The following is a 15000-nucleotide window of genomic DNA, read 5'->3' as shown; positions in this document are numbered from 1 at the left end:
ACTTTCTTTCTGTCTGAAAAATGAAAATAAAATTGGTGATATAACGGCAAAAATAAAAATAAAATATTCCATCATTAAGAATAATTTCAATAGAAAATATATACATACGATCTAAGTGAGCGACTGACTGTGTGCAGGAGCTTTTGGTATGTGCATGCATGTTTCTGAGCTTGCATTTATGTGTCTGTGCTTGTGTGTGCCTGCACTTGTGTGTCTACAATGGTATCTGATTATGATGTTTATTTGGAGCTTTCCAAGTACAGTACTTTTGTATGATTTTCCTAAAAAATTGCACTATTGATGTACTGCTGGAGTGTATATTACTTTTTGAAGCTCAACTAATGTCATCCTGATCAGTTATAACAATACCAATTTCACATTTATATTATATCTTCATGTGTCACTGACAGTAGATGATTACCTTGTCAATAACAGCAGATTCAAGTAAATAACAATGGCTGTTCTGAGAATTCATTAAACTGTGAGTATTAAACATATATGCAGATATATAGGAATGAAAACAAACATACACACACATGCACGCACGCATGCACGCACACACGCATAAACACACGCACACACGCTGCACGCACGCGCACACGCACACGCACACACAAATATATACAAGCAACAACCAACAAAATTACTAGTGCAAAGATTTCACATCAAACAACAACCAAAAAATGAGCACGCCTATCAAAAAGACACCTTTTTCCACAAGGGAATTTCTAAGGGAACTGTACACCATGCAAAGAAAATACAATGACCATACTCACAGCTGACAGTCTGATTTTAAACAAAAGGACTTAGGAATATACTCCCTGTTAACTGTGCTTTATCAACAAGGTATTAAAACTTACACTATATCTATAATGGTTAATCTGAAGGGAGGAGGGGAGAGAAGAAAAAAGAAACATGCCACAAAATTCTTAGACACTTAAAATCTCTTTCCTCTGAAAGCCTGAGTGACTTCAATGCATAATGTCTTGAAGCAATTGTCTACTCCTATCCTGAAAGCTCTCCACAAAGGAAGTGCATAGAACAAAGAAAAAATCAAAACAACCTTGAATGCAACCCTTTAAAAAAATATGCCAAGAGTAGATGATTAACACACAGCCAAGCATAATGAGTATAAGGAACACAATCCCAATATACAGCCCAATCATCTTATGGAAGAAAAAGGAACGTATGATCTAATCAGTACTGCTGCCTTGCATCAGATAAATTAGACAGTAAAGCTTGCAAGTCTGTCTATAAGATCAGTCAGTCTCATCCTCTATCCTGAAACTCCTTTCATTTAACATGCCAATATCAAGTAGATACTTGAATAAAAATAATGTGACTAGAAAGGGAATGAAATAAAAAGATTACAAAACCAGAAAACTATAAAAAAAATAATAATAATAAATAAAGAGAATGACAATAACTAAATATCATAAGCTTTGTAAATGATGTTAATAATATTAAAATACTATCATTATTATCCTTATTATAACAAAAAGAAAACTACCAATAATCATAATAAAGTGGAAGCAATAATAATAATCAACAATAAAAAAAATAATAATAAAATAATAATAACAATAGTAACAATAAAAAAATATCAGCAGTAATAATGAACAATAACAACTATGACAATAACAATGACAGTAATAATAATAATAATATTAATAATTATAATAATAATAATAATAACAATAACTATAATAATAATAGCAATTATAATTACTAGTGATAACACAGTTGAACGAAAACCCTGCTTTCCAATCACGCAGCTGGATGAGAGAAGCAATGCCGACTCATCCATCTTGTCAACACAACCATCTGGGGGAATGTAGAATCTAGACTAAATCCTATGTGGAAATTCATCATTAAAGAAAAAAAGAAGAAAATGTCAGGAACTACAAAGATAATATTAGTACTACTATAACTACCAATAGTATTAGTAGTAGTATTTGTAATAACAATTGTAAAAGCAGTCATAATATTGTAGTAACTTTAGAAAATAGAGCACTAGAAGTAGCAGTTGCTGTAGTGGTGGTGGTATTAGCAGGAGCAGCAGAAGCAGGAACAGTGATTGTGGTGATAAAAGTAGTAGTAGTTGCATTAAGAGTGGGTAATTTCTGTATTATTAGTAGTATCTGTCATAGTAGTAGCAGTAAGTCATAATAGTATTGGTAATTACTGTATACATTGAAACATTGCAGAAAAAGTAATATTAGCAGCAGCAATTAATCAGTGAAATATAGCAGTAAATGTCATAGTAGTGTTAGCAATTAGTCAATGAAAGAATATTAGTACAAATAAATGTAGTTACTGAAAAACATAGAAAACAGAAATAGTACTGACAATAATAGCAGCAGCAGTACCAGCAGTCATAGTGGGTGCTGATGAAGCACGAAGCAGTGGTGGCAGAGGCAGTAATAGAAGTAATGACAGTGGTAGAGGTGGTCGTGGTGGTGGTATCAATAGAAGTAAGATCAGTGATTGTGGTGACAGAAGAAGTAATTGAGTAGTAGCAGTAATAGCTGTAGATAGTTATTGCAGCAGCAGTATTGGTTCGACCAGTAGCAGCGTTAGAAGTAATAGTAGCAGATATTCATTCTCATTCATACCTTTTCTACATTTGTCAACATGAATATGGTTTATGCTTCTAATAGTTCTTTTTTGTCCATAAAATTACCTTCAAAATTCCTATGTAATTATGAAAATATTTAGTATCACTGCTACTACTGCTACCAGTACTACTATTACTATCACTACTACTGCTACTAATATATTATTCTGACTACTATTACTACTACTGCTACTAGAACTTCAACTAGAACTAGTACTAGTGCTGCTGCTGCTACTGCTACTTCTACTACAAATAAAAACACATTATCATGCACATGAGAATAAACCATATTTTCATTTAGAGGCCTCCTAAAGCTCAAATAAAACATCTGAGCAAAAATAAAAGCACTTTGTGGTTGCATTTTTCTTATGGCAATACCAAAGTGGAATATGAATATGAATGGAAAAAAAAAAAAAAAAAAAAAAAAAAAAAAAAAAAAAAAAAAAAAAAAAAAAAATATATATATATATATATATATATATATATATATATATATATATATATATATATATATATATATATATATGCAAAATGTGCAGCATCTAAAAAGGATCACCAGGTTCCATCAGCATGTACAAGCACAATACAAACATCATTTTCCGTCATTTAACAGATCATGTAGTCAGCTGAAGAATTTGCTGCGCTACTTCATTATAGAGCAAATTAATCCACAATTATGGTTATCAACACAAAACAGCTCTATGGCATTCAATAATGAAGATTCAGTGTAATCACAACTCATAAAGCTATCATAAAAAATACAGATCTTATTGGACGAAGAAGAAGAAGAAGAAGGAAAAGAAGGAGAGGGAGAGAGAGAGAGAGAGAGAGAGAGAGAGAGAGAGAGAGAGAGAGAGAGAGAGAGAGAGAGAGAGAGAGAGAGAGAGAGAGAGAGAGAGAGAGAGAGAGAGAAGGAGAAGGAGAAGGAGAAGGAGAAGGAGAAGGAGAAAGAGAAAGAGAAAGAGAAGTAGAAGTAGAAGTAGAAGTAGAAGTAGAAGTAGAAGTAGAAAGAGAAAGAGAAGAGAGGAGAAAGGAAGGGAGAGAGGAGGGGAGAGGGGAGAGAGGAGAGGAAAATGATATTGGAACCAAACTCACAAAAGAAAAAAAAGTATGAACCTGAAAATCAATCAAGAGTAATACATAAATTCTAAGAAAGTATTACAAAAACATGTATCATTTACTTCAGTTCTTTTGTTTCTTGATGAACCATATGGGTAGCTATGCCAGAGACTCTTTTCTCTTCATAAAGATTCAGTCTCAATACTATCCTCCCAATTCCTTATAAACTATTTATAAATTTACATATGTAATGATAAACGATATACCACTAACTAAAAACTATTATCATGTTCTCAACTGATCATCCTAACATAAAGTATTTGTACAAATGTTACTTGTTCAAAGCAAGTAGTTATATACAAGACAGAAATCCGTGCTATACAATTGAAAATAAATATTTTGTACAAAAATGAGTTGCACATTCCTCTATTAAAAATATTTACCAAGTTTCTCAAATGGAAGAGAGCTGTATTTTAAAATACAGTTTACCTGTGATATCAAAACTAATCTACACACAACTGTTAACAAATGAGAGATAATCACCAAGAACATATAGTACCGCAGAGCACAACTTTACAGTAGTTGGGCTTTCAATATCATGTGCAAAACATTACTGATATCTGCATTGTGAAGAAGCACTGATAACTGTATTCTCCACCGGTTACAGGGTTACACTGATATATCAGGAGCTAAACCTAATTCATATTTCTTCTGCCTTCTAGGCATCTTGTGTTTATACAAATATTCATCAAAATCAGATCAGGTGTTACTAATATATGAAAAATATTGGACACCAGCTTACCCAAGCATAAGGCCAACCTTACACCTATACCAGAAAAAAAAAAATTGCTACTGCTATACAGGCAAAAAATGTGCAGCAATAATTTACAATTCTTCCTTAATATAAGATAAATGAACAGCAGATTCTTATGGATATGAAAGTTTTCTTTGGGCAATCAATTTACACTCTATGAAAAGATTTAAGCATGTGGAGAAGAATAGTAATACACAGAGAACATACCTATTGCTTAAAAGTATTAATGATCCATTTTTAAGACTCACTACTGAATTTGTAGATTACATTATGTATCTAATCTACCAACAGGCCTGCACAGATATACTATCATACTTGAGGCAGCAGAGTACAGTAAGAAAATATATATATGTATTTCTTGTGAGCCACCTTTTTTAATGGTCAATATATATATCCATATTGCCAAAGAACCATGAACACACTCACCCTGTGGGCACAGCTTGATATGCAAATAAATAATCTCATATATAACCACAATTAGACAACTTATATGACAAAAAATAGATATCCAAATCCTGATAACATTCACTTTGCAGTAACAATATACATGTTCAATCTTCATAAAAGATACCATTAATCAAGGTGGTCATTGACATTGAGGAATCCCCACCAAAGCTTAATCACTATGCAATTAATGAGCAAAAATAATATAGTAAAATGAGAAAAGATTAATACATGAATAATGTTCATATATGCACATTTACATAAATAATAAGGCTTAACTTGCTCTTCTTTTTTCTCTCATTTTGAATCCTGTGCTGTTCATTTAGAAGTTAAGGCCAGCAATGTTTCAAGAAGACTAAATGACAGAATAATGCTTACAAGGTGTTAGAAACACAAAAATGGAATCTTCTAAGCATGAGGAATTTTAAATGACTCATTGAAAAAACTACAATATTGAAACATTACATTCAAAAGTAATAAAATGACAAAAAAAAATCAGTTTCTGATATATTACTTTTCCTGTGCTTGCAGGCTTACTGGAACTGCTACAGATGCATATAAGTGCTTGTAGATAATGTTTGTTTATTAATATCAATTATACTATATTCTTCTCTTTACAGGACAAAGATAACACTTGAGGCTAAATATGATAATGGAACCACACATATATTTCTTTCTTTGCAATATAACATATTTCTTCTTATACACTAAAAACTCAAGGCCAGCATTCAAATGATGTTAAGCAAGAGAGGCCTTAAAGAGCTAGTGCCAAAGAAGGACTGGAACAACTATTACCATTGACTTTTACAGCATGATGACTGAAAGGAAACTACTGCAAAAGAGGATGATTATAGAAGATGTAGATGAACACTTGACAGGAGATGCAGATGGCAAGATTAACTTTCTGAATTAATCATACCTATAGTAACAATTTAAATATCTCTTAGCACTATATCATTGAGACTGTCTCCTAGATCTTATTAAAAGCTCACTGGAAATAATTATAAAATTATTACAATTTTTAAAAAATTTAATTAAGATAACCTAACTAGCACAGTCATAGCATGTGATTAACATGAAAAATCTGTGCTCATTTCTAAAACAGTTGGCAATCCAAAAAGGAAACGAAAATTCTTAGTAATTCATTCAAGCACATTCTACTTCTCTATATAAACTCATCTTCACTCCAATGTTCCAAAGTGATCTCTATTTTTTCTGTATCTTACAAACTGAGGAATCTTCTGTACAATTTACAAAAATTACAGTAAAATCCAGTTTTCTTACAACTGCAAAAATCAGTATGGCATTTATACAAAAATGGATTATACCCTGTTTTATCCAAATATCACTCTTTATATGCTATGCTTCCCACTACGAAACTACAATTTGGCAAAGTTTCACAGCTCCTTTGGCAAGCCTGCAAAATGCATTTGTCCTCTGAGATATAAGATATAGATATATATACAGCATTATATTTCAAAAAATGAGAAATAAATAAAAAATAATAATTTACAATATAAGCTGTTCTTAGAAATGACTACATCATAACTGGATATGTGTTTGGGTCCTCTTGACAGAATCTGTGAACAAACAAATAATCCAAATGTATTCTACCTGAATACAGAGACTAATTACATTTTATAATTACACTTCATATATTGTATGTTTAATTTCTGATTTCTGTGTAAATGTGCATATATGGAAAGCCCACTGTACAGTAATTCCACTTCATGTAGCAATACTTTAACATTGTGCAATACCAATACAATGTCTCTCAGGGTCAAGATCACCTTAACTAACAGTAGTTGGTCACAAAGTTGCATCAATGAGGCTGAAAAATTACAAGCCATTAGCACCCTTGTCTTCAAATATAACATGAAAGTAGATAGAAAAGGTGATTTTTATATGATTTTGTCACAGAATAACAAAAAGTATGTCGATGGAACAAACTGTACAATATGATTACTGGATTTAAATCCTGAAAATTTCAAAGAAATAAACATCTTGCATGGCCAACGTCAAGATGCTTTCAAGATAACATTAATGTCATGAAAACTGCTCAAGAAAAATACAATTCTTATTTATGATGAGGATACATATTTAATGCCATCTAAAACCTTCATGTTTCCTATGCAAATGACAAGCAGGGTAAACTCATCAATGCGTTCCTCATGAATATTAACAATATTAAAGGTGAATACGAAAACACATGAGCTCTTCCCGTTACTCATTATACACACTAGTACAGACACAGCTTCATCCTATTTTACAAGTCAAAATAATGTGATGGATACACATTCTTTCATTTCGTTATCCTATACAACCTTTATGACATCTGAAATATCCAAAAAAAAAAGTTTTCTTAAAACCCTTCAAATTCAAGGCACATCTATCTCCAACTATTGTTAGGATAAGTGCACTAGGTTTTATTCTTAAAATTTCATATCAAATTCAGTATACTACCAATTTCTTTCACAATGACTATGGCACTACGACTAGATGAAAAAAAGAAAAAGAAAATGCCCATAAGCTATGAATGAGGGTCAAAACACCAAAAACTTGAACTCAATAAAATATTACAGGCATTTTATTTCCTATCAATCAACATCACAATATCTATAAACTATAGTTCAACTGACTTTATCTGCTGGACTATAACACTTTTGGGACCTATTCCCATTGTGTGATGTTCCTGATAACACCTGGAACAGTAACCTCCAGTTGATGAACTACCATAAAATTTGCAATCACGCATCAAACATGGCTGGCATGAATTATCCCCTCTACTTTCTGCCCTTATACAAACTGCAACATCATCAACAGCAACTGGTGTGAAATTATCTGAAACTTGATTCATCATTGTTGTTGACAGCACTGATGGAGAAGGATGACCTTGGGTAGAGTCAGTGCTTTGTGAATTTTGCACCTCAGACTCTGTGCTAATGGGCTGACATTTGGTGGCAGAACTTGCTTGCGACTTTGTTACATTACAGCTTGGAATAACAGAGGTGTCGCTATAGAAAGTTGAATTAGAAAGGAAAAGTGTGCCATCCTTCTTGGTAGAAAGAGCTTGTACAACTGGGATTTTGGTTGCATTTAGGACAGATGCTGCATCAAGCTCAGCATAAAACTTGGACTTGCCAGCACCATACTGTGGTCCATCAACCTTGTAATGCTGAGCCTTTGGGGAATTGAGATTACAGGATGTCTGTCGCTTATACTCCTGTTCCTGCTCACGTTGCTTGGAGAAACATGAGGAACACATATAAGATGTCACTGCAGTGCCATACATATTACAACCTGGGTTAATACACTGAACTGGGCCTTCCATTACAGCCTGATGCTCTAGCTCCAATTCCAACTGTTTGAGTTCTTCTTCCTGACGCTTACGAAGCTCTGTATCTTTCTCATATCGTCGCCGTGCTGTGTTTAAATAGTTTCGGACCATCTCCTCCTGATAAGCATGTCGTTTTTCAGTGTGGATCATTGCTGCTAGTATAAAATTCTGATGTGTAGATATTTTCAACATGCGATTGTTTTTTGCAAGACTGCAAGTTTTCACATACTCTTCCTTTTTCTTGAAAGAGCCTGCCCTACCCAGCTTAGATAGGGTTCCAAAGTTTTTCTTGATTTTCTTGGACATTGACTTACCTATGCTGCCAAACTGCTTAGCAACTGTTTGCAGTTGCTTTGAAGCCTTGCTCTTACTTGCAAAAATCCCACCCATCCCATCAGAGTAAGGTGGACCTTCATCTGAATCAAAACTTGATTCAGATGACTTCTTCTCTATTTCTGGATGGTAATTTTCTGGTGAATCTGCATCATCAACCACTTGGCAAGCCTCGAGGTAGTCAGGTGGAATTGGCACCTAAATGGAAGAAAAATAGAATACATACATTTAATGTCGTTTTTATGGAGCTTAACCCTACAATGACGGTACCAGAAATCTCTGGATGTCACTCATTCCGGTGACTTCTGGCAACCATCCAGCCATCTGGCCAGGGAGTCCGCTACGTGTAGCAAAATTTCCTGCTTGACTCGCTCTAGCACATCATGACACAATTTTTATTGTTATAAATAACATGAGAATAATCACAATGTCAATAATGATAACAACAGTATTGACATTTGACACCCTGATTCTGGATGTTTCACAGACTGCACCTGATCCAAAATACAGACATTAGGCTTATTTGAGCAGCCACTTTGACAGGTGTGTGTCTTGAGGCCCAGATTAAGCAAATCAAATGATAAATTGAGACATTGAAAAATAGCAAAAAAACAAAGTTTTTATGCAAGTGTCAAGACTCCATGCCTTCCCTTTACAAAATTATTTTCCAATGTCTATATTTGTCATTTGATTTGCTTTATCCAGATGGTAATAGATTGCTTTCTTCAACAGACTCCATATCATCTGTCTAGTTATTCCATAACTCAGTGCAATAATAATAATAACAAAAAGTAACATTTTGTGATTTTTCTAATTCAATCTGTTGTAATACTACCTAGCCAGTCATAGCAGGCAGGAATAGAGATAGATAGATAGATAGATAGATAGATAGATAGACAGATAGAGAGAGAGAGAGAGAGAGAGAGAGAGAGAGAGAGAGAGAGAGAGAGAGAGAGAGAGAGAGAGAGAGAGAGAGAGAGAGAGAGAGAGAGAGAGAGAGAGAGAGAGAGAGAGAGAGAGAGAGAGAGAGAGAGAGAGAGAGAGAGAGAGAGAGAAGACTAAGATCCAAGCACAACATGCTAACAATTACAGAATGTAATGTAATCTCGAAACAAAAATAAGGGAAATGCATAATGCAAACAAACCTGTGCAATATCCAAGTACTCATTAAGAAGCCCAATTTTGTCATGATTAGTGATGGTCAGTTTCTGAATGATTGTAGGATTCAGATCATCTTCTCCCCAAAGGAAATCATCTCCAGGGTCAATAACAAATTGGATGGGAAGCAGATCATGACAACAGTCTGTCACTGGAATCACAGCTGCAAAACACACAAAACAAATATATATTCATACGGAGATATATAACAGATGAATACACTTTTCAGTCTTAGTACAAGGGAAAAGGCTGCAAATAAACTGTTTACTCCCTCATTTTCTGTTAACATTTTAATGTATATTTTAGGTGTTTTTTTTAATTATTAGTCATACAAATGTTCATTTACGCCTGTTCTCGACTCATACATATAAAACATTGCAAAGAACAAACTATTTACCAAAGAACTTCCATAAATTACCAGTGTCTGTACTGCCATACACAAATGAAGAAAAAGGACTCAAACAGAAAAACAAAAACTGACCAGGTAGCTGAGCAGCACTTGAATCCTGTTGAGTTTCCATGACAACAAGAGCCGAGAAGTGGCCAGCATCATATGTGAGGAGTAAGGGGGACCGCTGACATTCACTGGGTGGACACTCAAGTGGCAGGTACACACCTCCAAAGGGAATGGGAGCCAGCGGTTCTCCGCTCACATCCTGGTGGAGTCAAGCTCATGTCATAACTCCAAGTACTATTAATGCTCCTTAGTGGCATCTATTACATCCACAGCCAATGAATTCTAAGTAGTGGTGAATTTTACAATGGTTTAAACTACCTGGGCTAATTACACAAAAATTGAGCCAATTTATTTTGAAATTATTATTTCAAATATGCTAAATTAGTTTTTAAGTGTAATTATCACATTATGGAAATGCATTACTTTACAAAGCAACCAATATTTTAAAGAAAGTAGATTAATCTTTTTTGCAAGCTGTGGCCACAGTACAAATTATAATTCCAACCACTTGATCCTCATTTTATGAGTAATGTTCAATGAGCACCTTTAAGGCATTTTAAAAAATGATGGAAAAGACAAGAGAAGAGGCAATAACCTGAGATTGTAAAGCCCTAAAGCAGACAAAAAAAAAAAAAAAAAAAAAAAAAAAAAAAAAAAAAAAAGCAAACAAACATCCCACGTACGAAGTCTCCCACCTTGAGAGTTAAGTCAGCCACAACAATAATGGGACGGCGTAATACATGAGCCAAAGCCAAAACATGAATCTCTTCTAAGCTCTCATAGACTCTCCCAGTGCAGTCATCATCCTGACTAGTAAGAAACCTGAATAAAAACAACAATAATTAATACATAAGCAAACACCACAAACTCACATTATAATTATATTCACCCTTAATTCTACTATAATATCTTTGTTAACAAGGTCATCCCAGATCACTTCACCCATTGCTAAGTCTCTTGCTAGCAGCCGAGATATCTGAATTAGTGTCGCTTTTGGTCTGGATTTTCTCTTTACGCTGGCCACCCTCATTTCCTTCCTCTTGTCCTGATTCCTGTCCTCCTCGAGGTGCACTGGAGGCCAGGCGCAGCACATTGGCCCACTCTGTTTCCCATTCCTCTTTGCTATACACAAGACCTGTTGACAAAAGTAGATAAGTAACTAAATACAAGTGAAACAGAACAAAATGATACTTCCACAATAAAAGATAGGAAATGCTATAAAACTGTGGTTTGAGAACTAATCTGGAATAACTGGAGTAAATTGTGAAAAGTTTGTGCATCAATATTAATAAGTACCTGTCATCTGAATATCTAGCTTTTAAGTACTGAACAGTCCATACCAGTTTCTCTATTCTGCTGTGTGACTTGCCACCTCCAGCGTCTCCACAATGGACGGCAAAAATGACTGCGAGTCAAAAATTCATGCAAAGCCTTGCGTAGTGTCAGCAAGCGGTCATGAAAACCCCACATTCCTGAAAAAAAAAAAAAAAGTCAATTCAAATTTACACAAAACTTATAAGGACTTATTCAATCATTTCATAAACTTGCAAAAATAAGATAATACTAGCAGAAATGGCATTCTCAACTATTTGAATAAAGAGATAGGATACATAAAATTCAAACTCAATTCCTAAAGTCCTATTTGCCACAGTTGTGGCTTCCCACACAATGTAAGTGAATTACAATTTATCACAACTGTGGCTCTTTACACAAAGTATGCACATTACTATTAACCACAATTGTGGAGGGCCTGACATTTTCATTATCAATGAGATGTATGTAAAATATCTGGTACTGTTTGGCAAGTTTCCTTCAGCCAAAACCATGATATCATCCTCATACCACTCCTCCCTTGTAGGCACTCCTCTCTTTCTGTTATATATGCTGTTGTGTTATCCCACTTCTTCCTTCTTGTGAATGCAAAGTCACGAATGGGTATTAGTAATTCTGGTACAGTATCGCACATTATATACCAGTCAAATCCTCAACCATTTCCTCTCCACATCTCCACTCCAAACACCATGCCATTTTGTATGACAGTTCCTAGTAAATCAATATCTTTCTATTATTTATACATCTACTTATCAAAAATATGTCTAAGGACATATTCTATTGTTTTATATGTGTTATTTACCATAATTCACTCCCATTTTCATGCATATGTGAGTAGTAACTGTGATAACTTTTGCAACATTGTGCTCTATTGAAGCATAAACATGATAACGAAATACATGTCTGGTGTGTAAAACTGAGCTCTTTGCCTTTGTGAAACCTGATAAATCAGGCATTTTTAGTTCTTGGTGGTTGAATAACTTATTTCTTCACCCAAGTAAAATTGAAATTCTAAGCTGAAACACAAATCAACCCACTAATGACATAATTCATCTACAAATGCCCTGTTCATCATGATTCTAACTTCCTAATTTGTGTTTCAATACAGATGGCTCATAAGCGCTTTGTCACTGAGGAGTTAATTACTAGGCCTTCCTGATCTCACTTGTTTATCTTATTCCTTGAATTTTTAGATTTTTTTCTATTACTATTAGTAAAGTTAATATTAATATAATAGTAATAATTTTCATAATACTACTACTAAATTTAATAATAATAATAAAAGTATGAGACATTAGACTTTTTTTTCTGAAATTTCAAGGAATGGGATAAACAGTTTGTAGGCTTAGGAACACTCTTTGTGACTAAACACTTACAAAGCCATCTATATGTAAACAAAACTAACAACAAACTTACAGTGGACAGTGCATGCACTCAGGGCCAATGGGTGTTATTACCCTACTTTTTGGCAACCTCTCTTCATGATTTTTTTTTTTTTTTTTTTAACATTATATCTATATTTCCTTCTTAATATTTTATAAAAAAATAATTTTCCTTGGGATTTAACCCCTCTTAAAATGCTGATGGATGCTAGTGATGCTTGAATCCTTATTCAAGTTACTCATACCTTTCCAGTAACTAGTTATTGACTCCTTTGTCTCTTAAGGGTTGAAGTCAGCTGTATATAAACAAAATAAAACAAACACAGTATACACAACACCAGTGGGTTCATTTCTGTGCTAACTGCCAACATTCAATCTACAAACTTACACAGCAATCTGATGACTGATCCACTCTTGTTGGTAATAGACCTTTTTTTATTGTCATCTTCTTACACCAAATTTATTCAGTTGCCATTAATCATCAACTCTTAAACATATTGATAACAATCATTTATCAAATGCTTCATTAAACAAGTCTATCAGCAGAGAGAGAGAAAAAAATTTAACCCATTCATAACAGGTAAACTTTCCAGTAAAGTTTGACAAGGCAGAGGTGAATTAGTATGCATCACTCCAAGTCTGGGAAACTGACTGGCTCATGGTCAGGCTTGCTAGCCATCATCCCAGCCACCAGAATTATGGACTTGTGGTGTGGTTCGGCATCTGGATTTATCACCATGATATAATAGGATGTTATCCATCATGAATGACTTAACAACCTTAACTCAATCACATTCCATACATAAAATACAACTAAACACTAACTCTCCCCCTGAATCTTATCTCATTAAGAGATAAACAGATGGCTAAGCCACTCAAAGAGAGTATCAAAATGAGAATAATATCATATGGAAAACAAGAACAGTAAAATACTATGGTGATAGTTACCTAGTGAAGCTGCATGCAGCAAACAGTTACCATCTCCTGTGGTTGCCAAAGGCCAGAGTCTTTGTGCTGCTCCCACCATTGCCCACCAGTTAAGACGTCCAGCACCTTCTAATGACACTAGTGTTGAGGTCTCTATCAAATCACGTTCCAGAAACATTCGAAATTCATCTGTAATTTTCAATTCGATTATTTAGCTGGTAACAAAATAAATGAACCAACCAGATGCCATCAGAAGGAAATATGCAACTTTTTGTCATTACTAATTATCTATATTATAAGTCATTTTGAATATATATCACTGTTTACAATGCCAGTGCATACTTACCTGAATATATACTAAGATCAGGTAATGTGAAAGTAAAGATTGGAGTTTCAATAAAGAATGGAGTTCGGCTTGAGTCGATGGCCTCCCAGATCTCCTGAGCAAATTCAGATCGAGCCTTTGATACAATGTTGACATTGTCTGTTGCCTTGGATATACCACGACTCAACTTTTTATCTGGAAAATGGAGCACCATTTGATAGCTAGCCAGTAAAGTATTTCTATCTTTCTATTTCCTTCTTCCTGCTTCTAAAATTCCTTTTCTACACATTATTCTAACAGATTGCTGTCCTGAAAAATCACTGATTATCTTCTAGTCCTTTAAGTCTTTGAATGCTGTAGTGGACTGAATCTGAGATAGCACTGCATACTGACATACCCACTCCATCAGCTCACTGGAAGGAGCTTGTCTTTCTCCAATAGTGGTGACATTATTCATTTGGTGTCACTATTAGATACAGGCACCTAAACTGAAGGGAAGTATTAAATGTTTTCGAATTTGTGTATATAACTACAGTTACTAGCTATTAGGTGCCTAATGCTGTACATTACATACCAAACAACTAGGCACAAACAGGCAAACTGCCAATACATGCCAACAACCCTGCATCACTGGCTACTAGTCAATTGTTTTTATATCATAATTACTGGGTTAAGACAATGATACTTCTCAGTCCATTTATCTATGCATAACTGTGTTTAAGAAATATATATGATATATCTTTAACTAAATTCTATTTGAATAAAAATGTGGTACAAATGATCAATGAATTTCTTACACATGTCAAAGCATAAGT

The 15000-nt window shown here is 34.2% G+C and overlaps 1 protein-coding gene and 1 pseudogene across 1 annotated transcript; both read right to left on the bottom strand.

The window, feature by feature from the left end:
• Window positions 1-3610: 3610 nt before the first annotated feature.
• Window positions 3611-14380, bottom strand: LOC119581871 (OTU domain-containing protein 7B-like). Its single transcript, XM_037930031.1, has 8 exons — window positions 14207-14380; window positions 13882-14049; window positions 11560-11691; window positions 11162-11354; window positions 10915-11041; window positions 10244-10418; window positions 9750-9925; window positions 3611-8802 (listed from the first exon to the last, which is right to left on the bottom strand). The coding sequence occupies exons 2-8, from the start codon at window positions 14036-14038 to the stop codon at window positions 7558-7560; spliced, it is 2205 nt and encodes a 734-aa protein (XP_037785959.1). The 5' UTR covers window positions 14039-14049; window positions 14207-14380; the 3' UTR covers window positions 3611-7557.
• LOC119578409 overlaps window positions 14068-15000 on the bottom strand; it is a 6758-nt pseudogene continuing 5825 nt past the window's right edge.

This window comes from Penaeus monodon, chromosome 2, assembly GCF_015228065.2.
Source record: "Penaeus monodon isolate SGIC_2016 chromosome 2, NSTDA_Pmon_1, whole genome shotgun sequence".
Classification (NCBI taxonomy): Eukaryota; Metazoa; Arthropoda; class Malacostraca; order Decapoda; family Penaeidae; genus Penaeus; species Penaeus monodon.
Note: the sequence above shows the minus strand (reverse complement) of the source record. Positions and strands in the feature narration are given on the sequence as shown.